The sequence below is a fragment of the Pinus tabuliformis genome, chromosome 3_2 (assembly GCF_031772625.1).
Source record: "Pinus tabuliformis cultivar Carrire ecotype Pingquan chromosome 3_2, CPIR1, whole genome shotgun sequence".
NCBI lineage: Eukaryota > Viridiplantae > Streptophyta > Pinopsida > Pinales > Pinaceae > Pinus > Pinus tabuliformis.
This window is the reverse complement of record NC_142302.1, coordinates 649,391,711-649,417,040: the sequence shown is the minus strand read 5'-3', so window position 1 is coordinate 649,417,040 and position 25,330 is coordinate 649,391,711. Positions and strand designations below refer to the sequence as shown.

General features: G+C 40.0%; 1 protein-coding gene across 2 annotated transcripts in view; it reads left to right on the top strand.

Annotated features, from left to right (window-relative positions):
• LOC149182312 (uncharacterized) overlaps positions 1–25,330 on the top strand; it is a 191,696-nt gene that overhangs the window by 68,979 nt on the left and 97,387 nt on the right. For both annotated transcript variants that reach the window (XM_089416811.1, XM_089416810.1), the window contains exons 3-5: positions 18,411–18,503; positions 18,618–18,744; positions 21,533–21,642. In XM_089416811.1, coding sequence (XP_089272937.1) covers positions 18,411–18,503; positions 18,618–18,744; positions 21,533–21,642 — 330 coding nt within the window. The remainder of the gene's footprint in view (positions 1–18,410; positions 18,504–18,617; positions 18,745–21,532; positions 21,643–25,330) is intronic.

Genomic DNA, 25,330 nt, shown 5'->3' with positions numbered 1-25,330 from the left:
GAAGGCCCCTTTTAGAATGAGGTGGTTTATTGCCCATTAGGGTTGAGATGTTTTCATAAGTCCCTTTTACTTTGATAGGTGTGATAAACATGGGACTAGGGTGATAGCCTCACATGAGCGGGTACAACTCAAATTGGCTTTTAACAATCCTTCCTTGCCATTCTTTTGCATTTCGACATTTTGGCATATGCTTTTATTTTTCTTTCTTTTTGATGCTGCATCAACCTCTGGGCAATTCTGAAACCCCTTTTCTCATTGAATGAGGCAGGTAGGGAACAAGTATGAGCGACTGACAAACAATGTTGCGAACATCAGCATCGGGATAAAATCAACTAGAGCCCAGAACAAGAAAAAATCGTAAAAATTGGGAAAAAATAAGCGAAAATCGGCAAACATTAGCAAAATAAAAATAAAAATACAAAATATCTCTGTTTGCAAAATGAGATAAAAAGAACCCACAAAATTACTTTATAAACAAGTTTGGGTGCAGACCGGAGAATTTGCAGTCGACTCGCAATTAAATCACAATTTTTACGATATTATCTCTATTTTTTCATTGAGGAAAAAATCAGCGAAAAAATCAGGGCCGTGAAAAAAACACGATTTTTATGATATTATCTCTATTTTTTCATTGAGGAAAAAATCAGCGAAAAAATCAGGCCCATGAAAAAATCACGATTTTCTGATTTTATAGCGATGTTCACAACATTGCTGAAAACAACCAAACGAAAGAAGGGATAATGGATTAAGGTCAAATGGTAATTGTCAAGAATGAAAGGGCATGGACATTACATCAGTCAAGGCCTCCTATTCGTGCCCCTCCTAGATAGTGAAAGAAAAAACCTAACTGGTAAACTTGACTAGGAAGAAATGATGACAACCAAAGTGAAATAAGGAAACAGGTACAACTTCCAAGCATCATGATCCATTATCTGATTTCAACCCATTATCCTTAATTAGATGTGCTAAACATCAAATCGAAGCACTTTGTATGAGACAATGGCTAGTGTACCTCATGGTCGTTGACCTACCATCATCTGGCGAGCAATCTGATCAAGTGGAGGAGCTGACTAATGTGTGGGTGAGAGGCATCTAAGAAGCTGCTTTTTGAGGATCATATGAGGCAGCTGGTTGGAAATCTCCATCTTAAGAAAAAATTCTCCTAGGGTTACCCATATATATGGATGGCTAACAATCCCGAATGCTGAAAGTTCACAGAACAGATCTGTGAAACACTAAACCTCATATTAGAGGTGGCATCCATGAATTTGTATTAAAGCTCATTTCAACAGCTCTTTCCTCATGTTTCTTCTTTATCATTTTGAATTTTTTTCAAACTACCACCTCACTTCTTGTTGTTGTGCATTTCACATGCTCTGTTGTGTGTCTCATTGTTGTCACTGAAGACATGGCTGCCTCAGTACTGTTTACACAAGTCAACCCCACATTCTCCTTCCTGTCAATGGTCTTGATGGTTGTGGTCTTGAAACTGCTATATGATCCATGGTAGGTTGTGCCGTCAGGTCTATCATGTTTCCTGCTGAATCGTTGGGCATTTTTAGTTCAGATTTTGCTGGGTCCAAGGCATTGCTGTCTATATTTTTTCTTTTGATGGAAAATTTTAGAGTTTATAAACTTGAACTTTATAAAACTTAAAACGGTTAATTTTCTTACATGATGGCAGCCTTTATTGTCATTGTCAACCTGTGCACATCTTCCAAATCTGTCTGCCATCAAGGTTTTGTCTCCCTGGTGCTGTTTAGATATCAAATCTGCTATTCATGCATCTGCTATGTCGGATATTATATATGGGTGCCATGCAGATGTTTCACTGAGCAAGTCAGTTGCGCATGAAAGTGTTATGGGTTTTGGTTCTTCATCTCATGTAAATTAAAACAAAGGTGATGTAGACAGTAATTTAGATCTACATATACAATCTTAAGGGCTCTTGTAGTTTGGCAGGATTATGATATCTCCAACGCATTACAATAATGCAATTCATCTGTTTTTATAAACTGAAGCACAGAAAACAGATCTCAAGTAAGAGCAAACCAATAGAATAATTGTGTGAATCTTACTAAATCAGCCAGACATCTACGCAAAAAGCATTGAATGATAAGATGTATCCATCTATTCTGTGCTGATATATATGACAGTTGGAATCCTTATTTTCGAAGCTTTTCCTTGGCTTGTAGTTCTACACAGTGTTGTTAAAATCGCGATATTATCATTTTTTCGCGATTTTTTCAGCAAAAAGATAAAATCACGAGTAGTACTCGGACTTTTTTTTATAAGCGATTTTTTCGAAAAAATCGTGATTTTTTGAGAAAAATCGTGGGGGAATTTTTTTTTTTTGTAAATTTTTTTAATTTTTATCCTTCGAGGAGGAGGTGACCCAAGCTACCCCTGTCACAAGTAGAGGACGTGGTCTACCTCCTGTAGCTCCTAGTTCTTTAGCGTCTAGAGCACAACAGACTCCATAGTCTACTTCGACCTGCCAACTCCACCAACATCTACATTTAGAGGGGCAAAGGAAATGAGTAGTATTAGACTTTAGTTATTTGGTTCATTTCATTGTATATGACATTATGACTCATGATATGAGATACATTATTATATTTTTTGTTGATATTTTGAGGTTGAGTTGTGAGTGGGACTCAGGACTTACTATTGAGGACATGATTCACTGTTATGTGTGATTTTAGCACTAGAAATGATATTAAACATCTTATATATTAGTTCTTTTATCATATTTATGTGTCAATGTATTTATTTATGTTGGAGATGGTTTAGATATTAAAAAAATTGAAAAAAAATGAATATTTTTGTACCAAACGATTTTTTGCCGATTATTTCTGATTTTTCCGATTTTTTCCGATTTTTTCCTTGCACCGATATTATCCCAATAATGATTAATGCAACATTGGAACTTCTACAAACTGCAACAGTTCTAAAAGTTCAAAGAATCATAAAACACCTTTAACATTTACAAACGAAAAGCAATTTGGCTTGTCTACAGAGTGCCACTTACAATCATCAACACTTTCAAAAGAATGTGGATGCATACTAGTTGATCCAGCGTATTGTTCCAGTACATGCAGAGATGTAAGGGATCCCCTCACAATTCCACGGAGGAGAATTCCATGTTGTTGATTTTTGGTAGCATCGGATGTGCTCTAAGTCTCAAAATTTGAAGGGGGGCTTAGACACATGCATTCTCCAATACTTAGAAATCGTTTTGGGAAATTCCACCCGGAGACAATTTTATTAAAATAATTAATTATTTTTAATGAGACCCTAAGTCTAAACTTAGGAAATTAAAATAATTAAAGGGTATTAATATAAACTGTGGGTGCAACTTCTAGAAGAAGACTGAGATCAAGTCAATATGATCCTAGCCATTGATTAGGATCTAATCTGGGCCGTTGATTGATCAAGGAGAGGAGTATAAGAGAGGGCTTGATGGGCACTTGGAGAACACGCCGAGTGAGTTCAGAAGATTGAATTTTTGAAGAGAGCAGCTGCCAGAGAGAGATTTGAAGTGAGTTTTTGCAGTGAGGGGCAGTGAGTATCCAGAAGAAGTTATCCTAGGTCGGAGAGTACGAGGCAGAGAGAGGGAAAAATGACGTACAAAGAGAGACAGATGTTGGCCCACGCAGAACTGACGCAGTGGTAGCGCAGGCCTTAGGGGGAGATCGAATTCCTGCTGAGGAAATCGAGTTTCAGTATCTAGGAGCTAGGGTGTGAGACCAGGAGGCAGAGATTCGGATTTTGTAGCCAGCAGAAGGTTCAGAGAAAGAGCAATGTGATACCCAACAAGGGGACGCAGGAACTGCGTGGGAGTGACGCAGTGTTGCGCAGGGGCTACGCAAAGGGTACATAGAGGTTCTAGTTTAGCGTGATCAAACTCAAATTCTCCCAGTGATAGGGTGAGAACACTTCACCATTCGTTTTTTCCAGTCTCTCTCTGTATCAGATTGCTAGTTGAGCATCCAAGAATTGTACTCAGATTTACTACTGCATAATAATAAAACCCTCAGATCTGCTGCACCAGTTTTCCCACATTGGGTTTTTTCTGGGGGACATTTGTCCAAAAACAAAAGTGTTATTGTGTTGTATTTTCTTTCTTGCTCAGTCTCTTGTTTCTGCAAATAAATTAATTAAGTGAATGCTACAATGTATCTATTTCAATATTTGCTGTAGGAAACTGCAAATAACTTGTTCATATAAATCTAACAAGTAGGAGAAATATCATCAGTTGCTACAGTAGGGATTCCGGTTTAGGAATTTTCACCTGGTATCGGAGCTGCAGGTGGAACAAGAAGAACAGTGCCAAAGAATCCAATGTTGAGCAGAAGAGGGAGATCGAAAAGCTGTAGGAGGCAGCGGTTTGAAACCTTAGAGGGTTTGCACAGTTCTAGCCGGAAGGCTGAAATTTCGAGGCAGTCTCTCTCTGAGTGAGTCGACGAAGAGAAGGGCTTCCAGATTGAGTTTTTGCTGGGGCAAACGACGCAATGCTGAAGCCTCAGTGTGGGGAGAAGTTGGTGGGATGCAGATTTTTCTACAGGCAGTTTGGTGGGCAGAAAATCGTCAGAAGAGAGAGGAGAAGCACGATTGAGGGAATTTCTTCTTCTGAGAATTCCTAGCCAAGGAATTCAAATTCTCTAGTGCTGAGCAACAACAAGGGGCAACAGTTCTACTAACTTCGGCAGGGAGTGCATAGGCTAGCCCAGTAGTAGTGCAAAGGAGAGAGCAGGTCATTCGACTTTCTATTTGTGGCAGAGATGGCAACCAGTGGCTTGAGAGATCAGGACAGGTTGGATGGGGCATCCAACTACATCATCTGGAAGGCGAGAATGTCATTCCTTCTAAATGATCATGCTCTCAAGACATACGTCAACAACGTGGTGGTTGTCCCTGTAGATGCAGATTCGTTGAAGAAATACAAGGCCGAGATTGCGAAGACGAAAAGAATGATCCTCCGCGGAGTGAAGGATCATGTGGTCTGTCCAATGTTTTAAAACTCCGACTCCGACTCCGACTTGGCCGAGGGTCTACTTCGACTCTGACTTCGACTCGGTATCGACTCGGTGGGCTCGATTTCAATGACTCGGTGGTTTTAAAAAATACATTAAATATTTTTTTATTTATAAAAAAACATAAATTTAAAGATTTTCATGCATGTTTCCAAACACACAACATTAGAATATAGATAGAAGACAACATATGATCAAAGTAGGCTCATGAATATATCCATTATATCAAAAATTAAAATAGCACCTAGTGCATTGTCCAATACATACATGATGATGATATAGAGATCAAAACAAAAACACATAACCAAGGAGGCTAGAAATGGCCTCTACAACAAAAGTAAACTCTGACTAGTAGCTACTACTAGAGGAGTCTAGTTCATCTGGATCAACCACTGGTAGCATATCTACGTGCTTCATAGTTTGTAACTCATTTTTAATCTTGTACCCTCATCAATCATCTTAGACCATCTCACCAAGATGGATTTTAATAGATGTATTCATGAGAAGAACTACAAAAGCAAATTGTATGTGACATAGTCTACAGATCAAGATATAGGATCCCTAACGCTAAAAATTCTGCATCCACATCTACATGCAGTCATGACAGACCCATCTACACTCCATAGAATATTTTGTGGCTATTCTCTAGTTTTAGGATCCCTTAGGGCAACTTCAAGTTTGTTCCCAGCAACTTTGTAATATGTATAAAGATAAACTGCCATCTTCCAAGAGAGAATTGCACCTATAAACATTTTAACTAGGATCACATGTCTGATCAGCATTTCAATTTCATGTGCCCTCTTTATTACATGGTTCTCAGATAGTATCATTGTTTACTTAGAAATTCACATTGTTCCTTGAGGAATTTTATACAATGAAGGCAACATATGTCTTGCTCCATTCTTACAGGAGATTTCATGTTCTTGGCAAAAAGTTCACAACATTAGATCCTATCAAGTTTCCAGCACCAGACTCATCACTTTCTATTTTCAAGCACTAAACGATTCATGCCACAGGAAGCCGAGTGAACAAGTAAACAACCTATGAAAACAATCAGCTAATGTGGAATTCATGTGTCCACCAAATTTTAACACAAATCTCTTCACCGAAAAGAAAATAAAAAAATCATTGTTTTTTTTGAGTTTTCAAGCCACTGTTACTGAGCTGGCTGGGTTATTATCGAGTCGATCGAGTTGTTAGACAACCCGGCCGGCCGAACCGGTTTGATGGCCGAGTTGACCCGGTGAGGGCTTGACTCGGACCAACTCGATCGAATCGGTTCTGAGCCAACCGGTTCTTAAAATAGAGGGTCTCTCACATTGCTAGCAGAGGGACTGCTAAGGAGATGTGGGACACATTGTCTACGTTATATCAAGGATCTTCCGAGCAACGAAGGATGTACCTTGAATAAAAGTTGAGATCTGGTCCGATGCAGAAAGGGGAGCGTGTGGATCCATTGCCCACGAAGCTTCAAGAGGCTCGTGATGAGTTGTCTGCTGTGGGGCATACACCTCAAGACTCAGAGTTAGTTATACTGGCCCTCAATTCTGTCTCAGATGAGTGGTAAGTTGTTAAATTTTAGGTATGTTCTATGCTAGAGCAATTTATTTAAATTTTCACCGTTAGCAATCACATCAGCATTTAGATAAACTGCAGATAGAACATAAATATAAATCGCAGAAGACAAGCCAAGGCAAGAGGACACAAGATATGGCGCGAGCCAGGGACAAACCCCACAATGTGTGGGGAAACCCTTTGATCAAATCTTCTTTTATCTTCAAAGTTCAGCAGAGAAAGAGAGAGAGAGTACATTTACAACAGAAGTCAACACTTTGACTTATTTAGATCTGAGCAAAGATCATTTAGTATAACAATGAGATCAGTTGAAGACACTCTACTTCAACTGATTCTTAAGGTGACTCCTTCACCTATCATAGTGCTGCATCTTGTCCTCTTGCTGCACCATGCTGCACTTATCATGACCATGTTATGCACTTCATGTTGCTGCTTCTATCACTGAGCTGCTCCAATCATTGAGCTGCTCTTTGATCATTGATCTGCACTCAATGACTTATATGCTGCACTCATCATACAACATCCATCATCACTTTGTTGCCCCATCATGCTGCAACCATCACCTTGCTGCATCCTTGTCATTTGACATACCCTCAACATAGTCATACTAACCCATGACAATAGCTTTGTCCATCTCACATTATAGCAGTGTCATACAACCATCTAATAGCTTGAGATCTCAACAATATTAGACACGACAACTCCATGTATTATGCTAATGATCTGAGCCCTCACATACCCATACGAAAAGCTTGACTGTGGTGTTATGGCCTGCGGCCTAACACACAGTTTTCCTGTAGCAGCATAAATGTTATACTTGTTCTTCCAATGATACCCCAACAAGTTTGTTCCACTGCTCCATTTAACTCGGCCTTCTAACAAGAAGAAACCACTCTCAAACGGTTGCACAAGGGATGCTCAAACAGTCCCTTAACCTTGCTGCATTATGGTTCCTTCTACTGCAGCTAGGGCACAACAGAATCCTTACTTCAACTGTGGTTAGAACTCATGGTTGGACTGCGGCTTGAACAACAGATCTGGTCTCCTTTTTATCAGCGTATCAGGGCCTCCTTATTACTGTGTATAGGGCTGCTGATCAGCCCTTCCTTTGCTGCGGATAAGGCCTCTTTATAACAACGAATAAGGCTTCTTCTTTTACTGTGTATACGTGCCTCCTTATGGCTGCGTTTTACATGTATTCCCTGATCTGCGTATATGTCTCTTTTATGACTGCGTTGGATAAGGTGTCCATGTTGTGCGTATTACATCGTATGGAAACCTGTGTGAGTATTTCTCCTTTTTGGCTGCGTTTTGCTTCCCTGATCTGCGTATTGTCTACGTGTATATATATTGCATTTCCTGAGTGTGAAAGCTGTGCGTTGATATCCATATTGACTACATATATATATACATATGCAATTGCCTACGTGACTGTATCATTGCATATACAAATCTTGCTGCGTTGTATTGTCTGCCCTGCGTATATATATCCTTATGTATGCGTAGTGTATAATGGTCTGAACAATATTATGACTGCGGCTCTTCCACAATGGCAATGTGAATAGAACGTTTCCTTTGGCTGCATATGTGACCTCTTTTACAGCGGCCAGATTTCTGCGGCTAGGGTTTACTGCGGCCAGATCTTTGTGGCTAGGGCAATGTACAGCAGCTAGGGCATTTCTTGAAGACCAACGTATCACACATGGTGTCTCTCTCCTTCACCAAAAACCCAGACGTGAAGAGGAGGAGACTACACATGAAGAGGTGTTTAAATGACATAAAATCCTCATCTATTTATACTAAAAATGTAGAGGTTGAATAGACACGTCGATTGGGCTTCTAGAGCCTACATATGCGCTGGTCGGCTTGATAATAATTACATAAACAAAATAAATTCATATCTCCATAAATACTTATCGGAATCGGATGATCTTTGGATCAATCCTACACCTCTCGACGAGAGGGATCCAATAAAAATATCAGCTGCCAGAAATAAGCCAACCCACATGGAGTTTGGCCCTAGTTGCCAATTTAACACTCCATCTCAACTAGGGGGAACTCCATCTGCTGATCCATATGCCCGATTGTACTATCTCTCCCATCAGTGCCCTGCATTGCTTTTCCTATCTTTGCTCAGCTCTGCTGGCTCTGCTCTACTCTGCTCAGCTCTGCTGGCTTTGCTTTGCTCTGCTAAGCTCTGCTGGCTCTGCTCTGCTCTACTCAGCTCTGCTGGCTCTGCTAGCTCTGCTCAGCTCAGCTCTGCTGAACTATGAAGAAGAATTGATCGAGAATGTCTCATACGATTCTCCACTGACCCGAAGTCAGACTCAGAGTGCATACCACTGGTCCCAGACCAGTCTCAACTGACCTAAAGTCAGCTTCATAGTAGGTACCACTCCTACTACTGGTCCCAGACCAGTATCGCAGTCTCAGAGAGTGTACCACTGGTCCCAGACCAGTCTCAGCGTACCCGAAGTCAGCGTCATAGTATGTACCACTCTCACTGGTCCTAGACCAGTACTACACTGACACGAAGTCAGTCTCAGAGTATGTACCACTGGTCCCAGACCAGTCTCAACTGACCCGAAGTCAGCGTCATAGTATGTACAACTCCTACCACTGGTCCCAGACCAGTATCATTGATCCCAGATCAATGGAGGACATCCTAGCGTAGGGAGTATGGTAGATACAACGATGCGTCCATCGGTACGACTATGGTCCCTAACTTCATTTCCCTACTCATTGATCAGATGAGAGGTACTTCCCATGAGTCCCAGACTGCATGGGTAGGATGCCTCGACAGGAGAAGTTAATCAATCCTGTCCTCACAGGAGAACACATCAATCCTGCTACAATCGCCATGGAGAACACATCAATCCAGGCTGCCATGGAGAACACATCAATCCAGGCTGCCATGGAGAACACATCAATCCAGACCTCACAGGAGAACACATCAATCCTGCTACAATCGCCATGGAGAACACATCAATCCAGGCCTCACAGGAGAACTAATCATCCTGCTACACAAGAGAGTGAATCATCTTGTCCCACAAGAGAGCGAATCATCTTGTTTCAGTGCACACCACCAGGGGAGGGTGAGTCACCCTGTGGTCGTATGTTGCTCCAATAGAACTGCAAGGCCCCCAAAGCTCCTAGAGCTCAATGTATGCAGCATGTAGGACCCTTTTACAAAGGTCTCTCGACGACTTCAAGTCATTCGGGAAAATCACAAATTTGATCTTTCCTCAAGGCTCTGTCCTGTACATCATCTCAGTGTGATGGAGCCTCCTTGATCATCGACTTACCATATCCCAGATAAGGCAGTAATTGATGTCTATCTGCTGGAGCAATTGTGAAATACGGGATTCCTCAATAATCGAATCCCATCTCTGGTTGTCATAGAGATTCATAGTGGTATTCATCATTTGTACCAACAGCTCACTGATGAGCTTCAACAACCAGACTGCCTCACAGAAGGCCATACTATCAGCAATGTATTCTACCTTGGTGGTGCTCAGAGTCACCGATTTCTGCTTCCTGCTCATCCAGGATATCAAGGCAGATTCCAAACAGCACTGAGAAGTGCTCTAGTGATCCTCCATACTTCCTGCCCACTCATCATTCGAATAATCATGTGGTTTCATATTTCCGGTAGTGTATCTCAATTCATGAGAGATTGTGCCCTAAAGATATCTTAGAAGATTCTTGGCACCAATCTAGTGAGGCTCAACCAAATATGAGCTCACCATGCTAACTGCAACACAGATGTCCGGACGGAGGTTCTCCAAGAACATCAACGCGAATGAGTTTATAAAACTCAGAGGCATTTCCCAAATCTGATCCGACATCATTACCATATAACTTCTGAAAGTTAAGATCCTCGAGGCAGTCACAAGCTTGCATCTTATCTTCCCACATTCAGAATCCAACTCCCTCTGTCTCCTATAAATGAGAGGGTCTGCACCTGTCAGACATAGGTGCCGGTACGAGAGGTTTATCATCCACAACCTTCGAGTAATGGTTTGGATCGGTTTCAGTCCTAGTGAATCTCAGCTGCATTAGACAGCTATCAATCCTCTCATATTATGCCTGAGGTGTTTTTCTTCAAGCCATAGAGGGCTTTCTTCCACCTGTATACATGAGATTCCTTGATCATGATTCTCAAACTCCTCGGGTTGTTCCAAACCTGTGAACCCGCTGCATGAGGGGAATGGTACCCTTATAATATTTCCTTTTGGTACATTTCAGACATGTACCTTCATGCTTCCTTTTGAATTCAGGCATCCTAGTCACCATTTGACTCACAGACCTCTAGAGCTGAGTCAATGGACATGGTCCCCAGTGGACTTCCTGCAACTTGATACAACCCTGAACTCAAAAACATCTTTAAAAGATCTATTTTCAAACACGTACCTTTCCATCGATAAGTGCCACCCTGCAACCTTTTCCGAGATGGACATCAGGTTCGAAGAGATTTTGGGGTTCCTTGCTTTCGTGGAAGAGTCGACCATTTCCTTGATGACCTGCATTACCAGTCATTCTTTTGATCATTGAAGATGTCCCAGGAATGATTGTTATCTTCATCAAGAGATGTGTCTCTGCCATTCGGACACTCCTTCGCATAACGGCCGAACAAGGCATCCGCCTTTCCTTCCACCCTTAGATCCGAACTTCCCAATGAAGTGATCTTAAGATGGACCATCAAAATCTTCCGCTGCGCCATTCTGATAACATTCTTTGCTTTGAATTCACCCTCGGTGAATTATGAAGAGAGATGTGGAGCCCATTGATCCTTTTGTCCTGTCCCAACTGTCTTCGGTGATTGCTCTTTCACTCTTGCTTGGGCATTGTCTTCACCTCAGCTCTGATACCATGTTAAATTTTAGGTATGTTCTATGCTAGAGCAATTTATTTAAATTTTCACCGTTAGCAATCACATCAGCATTTAGATAAACTGCAGATAGAACATAAATATAAATCGCAGAAGACAAGCCAAGGCAAGAGGACACAAGATATGGCGCGAGCCAGGGACAAACCCCACAATGTGTGGGGAAACCCTTTGATCAAATCTTCTTTTATCTTCAAAGTTCAGCAGAGAAAGAGAGAGAGAGTACATTTACAACAGAAGTCAACACTTTGACTTATCTAGATCTGAGCAAAGATCATTTAGTATAACAATGAGATCAGTTGAAGACACTCTGCTTCAACTGATTCTTAAGGTGCTGCATCTTGTCCTCTTGCTGCACCATGCTGCACTTATCATGACCATGTTATGCACTTCATGTTGCTGCTTCTATCACTGAGCTGCTCCAATCATTGAGCTGCTCTTTGATCACTGATCTGCACTCAATGACTTATATGCTGCACTCATCATACAACATCCATCATCACTTTGTTGCCCCATCATGCTGCAACCATCACCTTGCTGCATCCTTGTCATCTGACATACCCTCAACATAGTCATACTAACCCATGACAATAGCTTTGTCCATCTCACATTACAGCAGTGTCATACAACCATCTAATAGCTTGAGATCTCAACAATATTAGACACGACAGCTCCATGTATTATGCTAATGATCTGAGCCCTCACATACCCATACGAAAAGCTTGACTGTGGTGTTATGGCCTGCGGCCTAACACACAGTTTTCCTGTAGCAGCATAAACGTTATACTTGTTCTTCCAATGATACCCCAACAAGTTTGTTCCACTGCTCCATTTAACTCGGCCTTCTAACAAGAAGAAACCACTCTCAAACGGTTGCACAAGGGATGCTCAAACAATCCCTTAACCTTGCTGCATTATGGTTCCTTCTACTGCAGCTAGGGCACAACAGAATCCTTACTTCAACTGTGGTTAGAACTCATGGTTGGACTGCGGCTTGAACAATAGATCTGGTCTCCTTTTTATCAGTGTATCAGGGCCTCCTTATTACTGTGTATAGGGCTGCTGATCAGCCCTTCCTTTGCTGCGGATAAGGCCTCTTTATAACAACGGATAAGGCTTCTTCTTTTACTGTGTATACGTGCCTCCTTATGGCTGCGTTTTACATGTCTTCCCTGATCTGCGTATATGTCTCTTTTATGACTGCATTGGATAAGGTGTCCATGTTGTGCGTATTACATCGTATGGAAACCTGTGTGAATATTTCTCCTTTTTGGCTGCGTTTTGCTTCCCTGATCTGCGTATTGTCTACGTGTATATATATTGCATTTCCTGAGTGTGAAAGCTGTGCGTTGATATCCATATTGACTACATATATATATACATATACAATTGCCTACGTGACTGTATCATTGCATATACAAATCTTGCTGCGTTGTATTGTCTGCCCTGCGTATATATATCCTTATGTATGCGTAGTGTATAATGGTCTGAACAATATTATGACTGCGGCTCTTCCACAATGGCAATGTGAATAGAACGTTTCCTTTGGCTGCATATGTGACCTCTTTTACAGCGGCCAGATTTCTGCGGCTAGGGTTTACTGCGGCCAGATCTCTGCGGCTAGGGCAATGTACAGCAGCTAGGGCATTTCTTGAAGACCAACGTATCACACATGGTGTCTCTCTCCTTCACCAAAAACCCAGACGTGGAGAGGAGGAGACTACACATGAAGAGGTGTTTAAATGACATAAAATCCTCATCTATTTATACTAAAAATGTAGAGGTTGAATAGACACGTCGGTTGGGCTTCTAGAGCCTACATATGTGCTGGTCGGCTTGATAATAATTACATAAACAAAATAAATTCATATCTCCATAAATACTTATCGGAATCAGATGATCTTTGGATCAATCCTACACCTCTCGACGAGATGGATCCAATAAAAATATCAGCTGCCAGAAATAAGCCAACCCACATGGAGTTTGGCCCTAGTTGCCAATTTAACACAAGTCTTTGTCCAGAGTATTGTAGGCAGAGCAGCTTTGCTAAATTTGGATGAGATGTGGACATCTCTAAAACAAGAGGAGCTGAGGAGAGACTTAGTCAAGGTTAAACTTAACGGAAGCAACAACAATGGGTTGAAGCCCAAGGAGGAGGAGGAGAATGCAACCCTTGCATCGAAGGGACAACAGGAGCAACAGAGACGTAAGAAGGACGTCTCGAAGATCAAGTGTTTCAGGTGTAGTGAGATGGGTCACAGCGCTACACATTGTCTTCTCAGGAAGAAGGACAAAGATGACAAAGATGATTCGAAGGTTGCGCCCGCGAAGATTGAAGAGGAGGAGTTCGCCATGACAGCCGAGATACCTCCAGGAGGGAGGTGGGCTGATTTAGAGCTGTAGTTCGAAAGAGCTACTGATGGGTAGAATACTTGAGGATCCCACCTCTTGGATCAATTCCTTGCTACGAGACCCCAAATCAGAAGTAGCAGGATGGACTGGTGTCGAATGGTGCCGAGGAGTGTCGGGGAGACAGTTCCAGTGTCTAAGAGTGCTAGAGACCGAACAACACAGAGCAGAGTTGGCAGCGGTGCAGATGGCACAAAGTAGAGGTCAGCAACAACACCATAGATTCAGAGGGTCAATGCAGAGACTAGTAGCAGTTAGGCTTCAACATTCACGTAGTATCATACTGAACACAATTAGTTAAGTAATTTGGGATGTTTTTTCGTTGTTGATAGAGTAGCAACAATAGTTTGCAGTGCAGTGGCAGTGCTAGCAGCAACACAAATGCAACACTTGAGAGGGAGCTGTAGTATGAACTCAAGTGAGCTATAGTACAGATGCAGTGTTGACACTGGCAGTGTCAGTAGCAGTACAGTTGCAACAACAATGCAGTAGTTGATGGATAGCATGTCAGATATTAGTTGCGCAGAGGACGATGTTATGAAGTTAGGATGATGCTTCAGTGGGAAGAATTGCTAGAGCACATTCCTTGCTAGAGGGAGTGTTGATTTCTGGTAGCATCGGATGTGCTCTAAGTCTCAAAATTTGCAGGGAGGCTTAGACACATGCATTCTCCAAAACCCAGAAATCGTTTTGGGAAATTCCACCAGGAGACAGTTTTATTAAAATAATTAATTATTTTTAATGGGATCCTAAGTCTAAACTTAGGAAAATTAAAATAATTGAAGGGTATTAATATAAACTGTGGGTGCAACTTCTAGAAGAAGACTGAGATCAAGTTAATCTGATCCTAGCCATTGATTAGGATCTAATCTGGGACGTTGATTGATCAACGAGAGGATTATAAGAGAGGGCTTGATGGGCACTTGGAGAACACACCGAGTGAGTTCAGAAGATCGAATTTCTGAAGCTGAGCGGTTGTCGGAGAGAGATTTGAAGTAAGCTTTTGCAGTGACGGGCAGTGAGTATTCGAAAGTAGGAAGTTTTTTTGGGCCGAAGAGTACGAGGTAGAGCGGGGGAAAAACGACGTCCAAAGGGAGGCAGACATTGGTCCACGCAAAGCTGATGCAGTGGCAACGCAGACCTTAGAGGGAGATCGAATTCCTGTTGAGGAAATCGAGTTTCAGTAGCTGGGAGTCAGGTTGTGAACCTGAGAGGCAGAGATTCAGATTTTCTAGCTAGCAGAGGGTTCGGAGAAGGAGCAACGTGATACCCAGTAGGGGTGACGTAGGAACTGTGTGGGAGTGACATAGTGCTGCACAGTGGGTACACAGAGGGTACACAGAGGCTCTAGTTCAGCGTGATCAAACTCAGATTCTCCCAGTGACAGGGTGAGAACACTTCACCATTCATTTTGTCCAGTCTCTTTCTGTATCGGATTGCTAGTTGAGCGTACAAGAATTGTACTCAAATTTACTACTGCACTATGTTGCAGGAAACGTGGTATATAGGTCCGTTTTCGTACGGAAACGGGTACGAAACGCGGAAACGCGTTTGGTACGGTCGTGAAACGTGTTTCTGGCCGTACTGCCACGTTTCCCGAAACAGAAACGTGGCCAGTACGGCCGGAAACGCGTTTCAGGGCCGTATGACCCACGTTTCCTCATTAACTTGTGTTTTTTTTAATTTTCTTTTTTATCATTTTACTGATTAAAATGATAAAAAAGAAAATTAAAAAAAACACAAGTTAATGAGGAAACGTGGGTCATACGGCCCTGAAACGCGTTTCCGGCCGTACTGGCCACGTTTCTGTTTCGGGAAACGTGGCAGTACGGCCGGAAACGCGTTTCACGACCGTACCAAACGCGTTTCCGCGTTTCGTACCCGTTTCCGTACGAAAACGGACCTCTATACCACGTTTCCTGCAACATAGTGCAGTAGTAAATTTGAGTACAATTCTTGTATGCTCAACTAGCAATCCGATACAGAGAGAGACTGGACAAAATGAATGGTGAAGTGTTCTCACCCTGTCACTGGGAGAATCTGAGTTTGATCACGCTGAACTAGAGCCTCTGTGTACCCTCTGTGTACTCACTGTGCAGCACTATGTCACTCCCACACAGTTCCTACGTCACCCCTACTGGGTATCACGTTGCTCCTTCTCCGAACCCTCTGCTAGCTAGAAAATCTGAATCTCTGCCTCTCAGGTTCACACCCTGACTCCCAGCTACTGAAACTCGATTTCCTCAACAGGAATTCGATCTCCCTCTAAGGTCTGCGTTGCCACTGCATCAGCTTTGCGTGGACCAATGTCTGCCTCCCTTTGGACGTCGTTTTTCCCCCGCTCTACCTCGTACTCTTCGGCCCAAAAAAACTTCCTACTTTCGAATACTCACTGCCCGTCACTGCAAAAGCTTACTTCAAATCTCTCTCCGACAAACGCTCAGCTTCAGAAATTCGATCTTCTGAACTCACTCGGTGTGTTCTCCAAGTGCCCATCAAGCCCTCTCTTATAATCCTCTCGTTGATCAATCAACGTCCCAGATTAGATCCTAATCAATGGCTAGGATCAGATTAACTTGATCTCAGTCTTCTTCTAGAAGTTGCACCCACAGTTTATATTAATACCCTTCAATTATTTTAATTTTCCTAAGTTTAGACTTAGGATCCCATTAAAAATAATTAATTATTTTAATAAAACTGTCTCCTGGTGGAATTTCCCAAAACGATTTCTGGGTTTTGGAGAATGCATGTGTCTAAGCCTCCCTGCAAATTTTGAGACTTAGAGCACATCCGATGCTACCAGAAATCAACACTCCCTCTAGCAAGGAATGTGCTCTAGCAATTCTTCCCACTGAAGCATCATTGAAGGACTGAAAGGACTGCCACGTTTCCCGAAACGGAAACGTGGCCAGTACGGCCGGAAACGCGTTTCAGGGCCGTATGACCCATGTTTCCTCATTAACTTGTGTTTTTTTTTAATTTTCTTTTTTATCATTTTCATAAGTAAAAGTGATATTCTCCTTTATTTATCATTTTCATCATTTTATTTAAATTTTTAACATTACCATGAAATGACTTAGGATGTTTGAGAGTGGTTTCGCCCTCACTGGATTTCATATGGAGAAAGTAGAATTCTAGATCTCACTCAAAATCCAGCAGACTTATTTGTTTTTCAGGATTTCAGGATTGGAGGGATTGCAATGTTTCCATTGGATTTTATCATGTACTAGGGTATGGAACTTGTATTTAATCAAGAGAACCAAGCCCTCTATGCAGGGGAAACTCCCAATAATCAAGATCATGTAGGGTACTAGGGTATGAAACGTGTATTTAATCAAGAGCACTAAGGTCGTTCGACTATGTAGGAGGAGACTCCCAATACAACAGTAGTCCTTCTAAAGAATGGGATGTGGATGTAGAAAATCTTGATTTGGATCTCTCTCTTGCAGCCTTATAGTCTTTATTGTACTTGCAGCCTCATATATTAATATAAATAAAGGCTTATTTTGAGATTTGGATATATAATAAAGGTTGCTTTTGGATATTCTGATATTTTTATTTTCATTTGACATTATGTGATCATTCATGAGTAATTGTGATGTAAATTAAATCTTAATGTTTAAGTGTAATAAATTATAATGTATCATTTATGCTTTATGATTACACACACACACACATATATATATATATATATTCGCGCTTCCCCGTTTCCAAAATTTGGGGAGGTCGCGTTTCGTATCGCTTCCCGTTTCGGAAACTCGTACCCGTTTCCCCGTTTTGTGCAACTTAGCTACTGCATAATAATAAAACCCTTAGATCTGCTGCACCGGTTTTCCTACATTGGGTTTTCTTGGGGACATTCGTCCAAAAATAACGGTGTTATTGTGTTGTATTTTCTTTCTTGTTCAGTCTCTTGTTTCTGCATATAAATTAATTAAGTGAAGACTAGTGTATGTATTTTAATATTTGCCGTAGGAAAATTCAAATAACTTGTTCATCTAAATCTAACAAGTAGGAGAAATATCATCAGTTTCTGCAGTAGGGATTCTGGTTTAGGACTTTGCACACATGTAAGTGTTTAGACAGACCTATGGTGAATTTCTGTAGGAGAGTCTCTAATGTGGCTTCTAAAGGAATTATTTCCCGTATTTCTTTTTCTTCTGATATTGTGAATGATAGAATAACTTTGCTAGTTCTGATTTTGACTCATGGTAATCATATCAGAAGACTTCTGCTGTTTCATGAAGAAAATAAAGTTATATGATGATAGAGTATAATGTGAAGGTGACCTATGCAGCATAATGGCCTAGCATTGGCTTCAGGGAGATTTGTTAATATTATTCATCTACACTAATGTTATATACCTACGGCTTAACTTTAGGCAGTTATCAGTGCAATTGGTGCAAGCTGTGCACTGCTTTGAAATTGAAATGCTCCTTTTCTTCGTCCTGATAATTGGAGTAAAGTTTGGACAGTTGTGACTTGTTTCCACTGTTGTGCAGTGCTGGCTTCCTCTGCCAGATTGCATGTGCTCAAAACTCATCCAGCATTCTCTTTGGCCGGGAATACGGTTCTGGTTGTACATGCATCCCAAGGTACACCACCGTTTTGACTATCTTTGCTTTTTTATTGCATATCGAGGAAGGCATTCTGGCTAAGTTTCTTGATATGCTATGTTGATTTTTGGCATTCGTGGTCCATCCAAACAGGACTTCTTAAGAAAGAATAACACTGGAAAGCTGTTGTGGCAAGTGTTTAGAAAGGAAGCTGCTCGTCTCTGCATATTTGGTATACAAGAACACGAAGAAACAATGTGGAATGCCTTCAAACTGGCAGGTTTGTTTAATCTGTCAAGATGCATTAATTTGGTTGGGGAATAATGCAAATCCAGAGATTTCAAATCGAAGTTACTTCTTATGAGGAAGTGCTATCCGTCTGTTGGTCTTAATCATTTTCAAATATTGTTTTGATTCATTTTCATTTCCAAAGGCTATTGAAAATTTGAGATATTGAGTACATAAGAAATTGATGCGTTATGGCAGTTCAAAGGATCTTCCTTCCTATAGCTCTTTTATGCCCTCTAGATGAAATATGGACTAGAAGTAGTTTTATCGAATACTGACTTATTTTGATTTCAAAACAAAAAATATCAAACTTACATTACTTTTAGTAATAGTGAAAAGCAGTTTCATAATAGATGAATGGGAATGCTTGTAAATTTAAAATGAATAGAATAGCCGATATGCCACACTTCTTGATGGGGATGTGGAAGAAGTCAAGTGCCCTTACGAAAAATGACTGTCTTCTCCCAGGTCGATAACTCTTGGATGGGGGAGATCTTTGTTACGTTGTGTATGTCTCTTTTTATGTGATATATATATATATATTTTGCACGAAGAGAAACAAACATGATGTAACAAAGATCTCCCCCACCTGAGAGTTGTAGACCCAGGAGAAGAAATATATATATCACATAAAAAGAGACATAGACAACGTAACAAAGATATATGACATCGTTAAATAGTTTGTAAAGACTATTAACTAGTTTTTGAATAGTCTTTGAGGGTGCAAAAGTATTGAGTGTTGCTCTTCAAGGTTTTTGATCTCTCTTCTTTCTTAATAGATTTGGTGTTATGATGGATCTATGTTAGTATGTATGATTCTGAGTTCCATTGTAGCATTTTGAAAATAGACTGAAAAAAGATTTGAATGTTGGGTTTACAAAGCATTGTCTGTTTCACATATTCAGATCAGGTTCTTGAAATTAAGTGTGTTAAAGTTGTCTCCATTGATACAATAACAATCTTGAGACTCATTGATAGCAGAGCTGTAAAGGTCTGAAAAAAAAACTCATTGTAGTCATGGTCTAACAGTACATGCAACCTGACTTATACATCATTTAACTGAGTATTCAGAAGTATGAGGTTATTGCACAGAAGTTTTTTTTTAATTTTTTTTTTCATTTTCACACAAAGGAAATTTGATTTGAAAGTAAGACCAAATAGAGAGTCTACGTTAGAAGACGACAAAATGATTTTTAATGTAAAATTTAATTCATTTTCAACATAAAAATATGAGTGCATTGTTAGGCAGCAGTCTCTTTTGGATAATAACGTTCACATGGAAGCCTTGGTAGTTTTCTTTGATACTACAAAAAGATCGAACTTTTCCTTCAGATTTAAATTACTTATGGAGAGACTATTCAGTGTACTTAAGGAATTGATAGATAATGGTTGCTGTCTTTTTATACTTGTTGTTAAGTATTAAGAAAGTATTTGTCTTATTGTATTTCACATATGCGAGTAATGAACACTCTTGTCCTTTCGGTGTGTTTATGTTGTGACCTGAAGTAATGTTTTGCATTTACTGTACGTATATTTTAGTACTGTCCTTCAACGATTGAGAAATCCTTTTTATGTGGTAGGAATCCCCAATTTTGTAGACCCTTTATTTATTTATTTTAGGCCACTTTTTATTATCTTGATTCTTGCATATTTGAGGTGTAATGCTTGTGACTAATTGATTTCACGAACAACAAAATGATTTTTAATGTAAAATTTAATTCATTTTCAATAACAAAAATATGAGTGCATTGTTAGGCAACAGTCTCTTTTGGATAATAACGTTCACATGGAAGCCTTGGTAGTTTTCTTTGATACTACAGAAAGATCGAACTTTTCCTTCAGATTTAAATGACTTATGGAGAGACTATTCAGTGTACTTAAGGAATTGATAGATAATGGTTGCTGTCTTCTTATACTACTTGTTAGTATTAAGAAAGTATCCTCTTATTGTATTTCACACATGCAGAGTAATGAACACTCCTTTTGGTGTGTTTATGTTGTCACCTGAAGTAATGTTTTGCATTTACTGTACCTATATTTTAGTACAGTCCTTCAATGATTGAGAAATCCTTTTTATGTGTTAGGAATCCCCAATTTTGTAGACCCCTTTTTTTTTTTAATCTATTTTAGGCCACTTTTTATTATCTTGATTCTTGCATATTTGAGGTGTAATGCTTATGACTAATTGATTTCACGAAAAACAAAATGATTTTTAATGTAAAATTTAATTCATTTTCAACAACAAAAATATGAGTGCATTGTTAGGCAACACCCTCTTTGGGATAATAACGTTCACATGGAAGCCTTGGTAGTTTTCTTTGATACTACAGAAAGATCGAACTTTTCCTTCAGATTTAAATGACTTATGGAGAGATTATTCAGTGTACTTGAGGAATTGATAGATAATGGTTGCTCTCTTCTTATACTTGTTGTTAGTATTAAGAAAATATCGTCTTATTGTATTTCACACATGCAGAGTAATGAACACTCTTGTCCTTTCGGTGTGTTTATGTTGTCACCTGAATTAATGTTTTGCATTTACTGTACCTATATTTTAGTACAGTCCTTCAATGATTGAGAAATCCTTTTTATGTGGTAGGAATCCCCAATTTTGTAGACCCTTTTTTTATTTATTTTAGGCCACTTTTTATTATCTTGATTCTTGCATATTTGAGGTGTAATGCTTATGACTAATTGATTTCACGATATAACTACGTGTATGATGAAGGTGTGAGAGTGTGCAATTAAACGGAGTGTTGTGTGTTCTGTCTTTTTTGCAGGAAGAGACAAGGTTTGGTGCTTATATCCAGATACAAATTCTAATGTGCATTCTGTTGCAGAGTTGAGTGTTCCAAAGCACATGGCGAGTTCGAGTGATGAATCTCTTATGGTATGCTTATGTATTCACAATGTTCTTTTGGTTAATTATGGAGAGTATTTCCCTACTTTTTGTTACAGCTCAAGAATCGTCATCACTTTCTTCATTTTTATATGTAGAGGTACATCCAAACATGTGGAGGTATTTGCTTACAGGTAATGGCATTGGCTGACATAAAGAAATTGTTCACCCAGAAGTGAGGTGTTAACTATGGTTTAATTGTATTCTATTTAGATGCTATGAGGTATGCGGAACCACAGTTCAATTATAGCCTTTTAGGAGGCCAGTTAATCTTAGGGAGCCCCTTGAGTGGAAGTGGACTACTTGGTTAAGAAATGTGATCTGTAAACTGCTGTGGATATTCCACTAGAAAGTTCATCACAACAAATTTGACAACATCATACTTAAAAATCTGAAATCTGAAATTACTGTTTATTGCGTATGCATGCAAATTATAATTTATGCAGAAAATAGAGAACAACGAAAGAAAAACTCACAAACCACATTTGACACAAGGTATATCTTGGGAAACCATTTTGGGAGAAAACCCAGCTGGAAGGTGAGGCTGCTTTGCTCTCTTTCTCTGAATAGAAAATGGATGCCAGTACAAGGAAGTAAGGCTTGTGGCCCATGGGCTACTACAATGAACAAATCCTCTGTGTGCTCTCTCCCTATCTCTCTCAGTTACTCTGCTCATCTATGGAACAAAATGCACTAGAAAAGAATGGATCCCCTTTTCCTCCTAGTGGCCCGGTGTTAAAATTGGCAACTAGGGCCAAGTCCCACTTTGGACAACTCCTTTGAGGAAGATAATTGTGGCATTGAATTCCTCTTTTCGAGAGGACCAAAATTGACCTAAAGAGCACCAAATTTGGACAAGGGAAAATATTTATTTATTTAAAAGAAATTCTACAAGTCATGACTTTATTAAAGTGGGAAAATTGAAAATTTGAAATTCAAATTTGCCCCCAAAATGTCAAGGTCGGCTTCACCTTCTTAAGGACAAATTGCTATATATATAGAGGTGTTCTCCAACCTCTTTTGACACATTAAAAAGGCTTGATTATGTCTGAGACAACTGAGCTTTTGGAGGAGGATGAAGGGCTAATTGGTTTTGGGTCTCTCTTCCACAATAGGGCTGAGATTCTTTTGTTGGGCAGGCCGCAGATCTTAAAGGAAATTCTGGGTTGTATTCATCATCCAAGTGCAAGCATGTCAAAGAGATCTTCTCTGTTTTGGGCCGCAGGTCAGGAGCATGTACAGTGAGATAGAAGGAGCCATTTGGGGTTTGTTTAGGGCTATTTTATCACTGCAATGCAGACCGAGTTCACTTAGGAGAGGGCTGAGTTAGTTGAGAGAAGATATGGTCAGTGTGGGTGCTTTTTGGAGCTACATATTGTTACAGGTATGGGCCGCAGACTTTCCTGGAGTGACAGTAGGTGTTGAACCCTTATTTGATGAGGCCGAGAAGGCTAGCACCTTGGTTTGACTAAGCCGCAGTCAAGGGGAGATACTACGAAGTTTTTGGGGCCAGTCTTGGAGCACATCACAGAAATCTACAATGGTGTTTGGAGCTGATGTAAAGCCCTAACCAGGACTGTCATCTCAGACAAAATCTCTTTTGGACTGTCTCTACAGGTTGACCTCACGGTCGAGAGGCCTGTTTCATATCTAGATCATCTCCCAGGTTCAGCGAAGGGCTGTGTATTGTTTCTATGTTAAACTGCAACTGAAATGATGTGTACAAAAAGAGACCCTAATCAGATCAAGATACCTCTGCACAATGTCATCACCTCAGTCAAATCGGCAAGTCATTTTACTCTCTTCTCTGCTGAACATTTGATATTTATAATAAGAAGATTCGATCAAGGGTTTTCCCCATCTTGGGGTTTTTCCCTGGCTTGAGCCATATCTTTGTGTTCACTTGTCTTGGCTTGTCTTCTGCTGTTCAATTTAATGTTCTTTCATTAGTTACTCTCATGTGATGATGGTTAATGTAATTATTTGTTAATGGGCTAACAATATCATGAAGTAACTAACTTAAGCAAAGAACATCTTAAGATAAAATTAACACCCAGTTATAACACAACTCGTTAGCCTAATAGTGGTTAGGTTTGACTCCTTCAACTCTTAACTAGAGTTACAGTATAGACTCTTCTAAAATTTTATTCATCATGATCACGTGACTAGCCCATTTTCCATGAATAATGAGGGCTTACATGGCATCCTCTTGAATTATGGTGCTCAAAACAGGAAGGTTAGTTTCCGAATGGCATACAATTTTGCATATGAACCTCGATTGAGACAATTTTTGTGCCGTTGGAAAGGTCTCAATGTGTAGAATGGGAAGTAAAGGTGCGGCACTAAAGCGACAAAGTTTTACCCCAAAAAAATGTCGTTTAATGCGTCAAATTGTTTCCGGAAGATTTCAAACCCCAATTTGCCAAAGTGGGTCTCGCTAGTGAAAATGGTCTTGTGAGCCAATTCCTGTTGATTTTACAAGTGCAATAAAGATAAGCACAATTTTCTGCTACTAATAATTACTTCCAATGTTATTGTTCTTACTCTAGCACATTCCAGATCATTAAGCAATTATACTTCAGAAAATTACAACCATACATGTAGAAGGACAATAGAGATCACAGTAAAATAAATAAGCATAAGAGACACAAAAATTATGCCTAGGGAAAACCCAACCTCGGGAAGAACCCAACAATTTTTTCTGAGGAAAAATTGTGCAATTCAACAAATGTACAATCCAAATATTCTTGTCAAACTTAGCAACCTGAGAAATCAATTCATATAGGTCAAACCTGATCAAAAGAGAGAATTTCAGTCTTCTGCAATAGCTAGTAAAATATGGCCAAATAGGCCGAATTTCAGCCTTTGCAGCTTCTGGTAAACTTTGGTCAACAAGTCGAATTTCGGCCCCTACAACTACCTCGGGAATTTCATTCAATTGTCCTAGAATTTTGGTCAACTTCTTTAGTCAAATTGCGATCAAACAGAGCAGTAGAAGGTTTAGTTAACGCAAGGTTGTTGAAAAGTGTAACTAGGTTCGGTTTTCATAATGACATGTAATTATAATTTTATCTAATGAGATGTAAATAAGAAAAATAAAATTATTATATTGACTTGCTTCATGGGTTTCATGAGCAAGGGATTTTGTTTTTGAGTCAAGACTCCCATAGAGAGTCTTTAGGATTTATTTGAATCATTGTCATGAAAATGAAGTCATGTTACGCTTTGTAAAAGGTCAATATTGTCTATGTAAAGTATCCTCCAAGAACTTGTCATCTATCCTCTTCAAGTCCGCTTACAAACGATGGAAGAAGCTGCTAGATGAAGTTGACCTAACTCTAGCTGTCAAGGTTGAAGATCATGTCGAGAGGAGTATAAATAGATGTACTTGGTCTCCATTCTAATCAAGCAACTCGTTCTAAATTCGGTCAAGGAAGAAGTACAATGTAAGGGTGAAAAGGAGTGCGAAGGAGGAGTAGTGAAGAAAAATGCGAAGGGAGGACAAGAAGGATTCTTCTATAACAAAGAATACTATCTTTTGGGTATAGCGAAAAGACTTTCTTTTGGGCAGTGCAAAGACAAGATTTCTATTGGGGCAGTGTGAAGAAGCGTATCTACTGGGCAGTGCGAAGAAGGTCTTCTTCTATGGCACCATAAGAAGGATTCTTCTTGGAGGTCA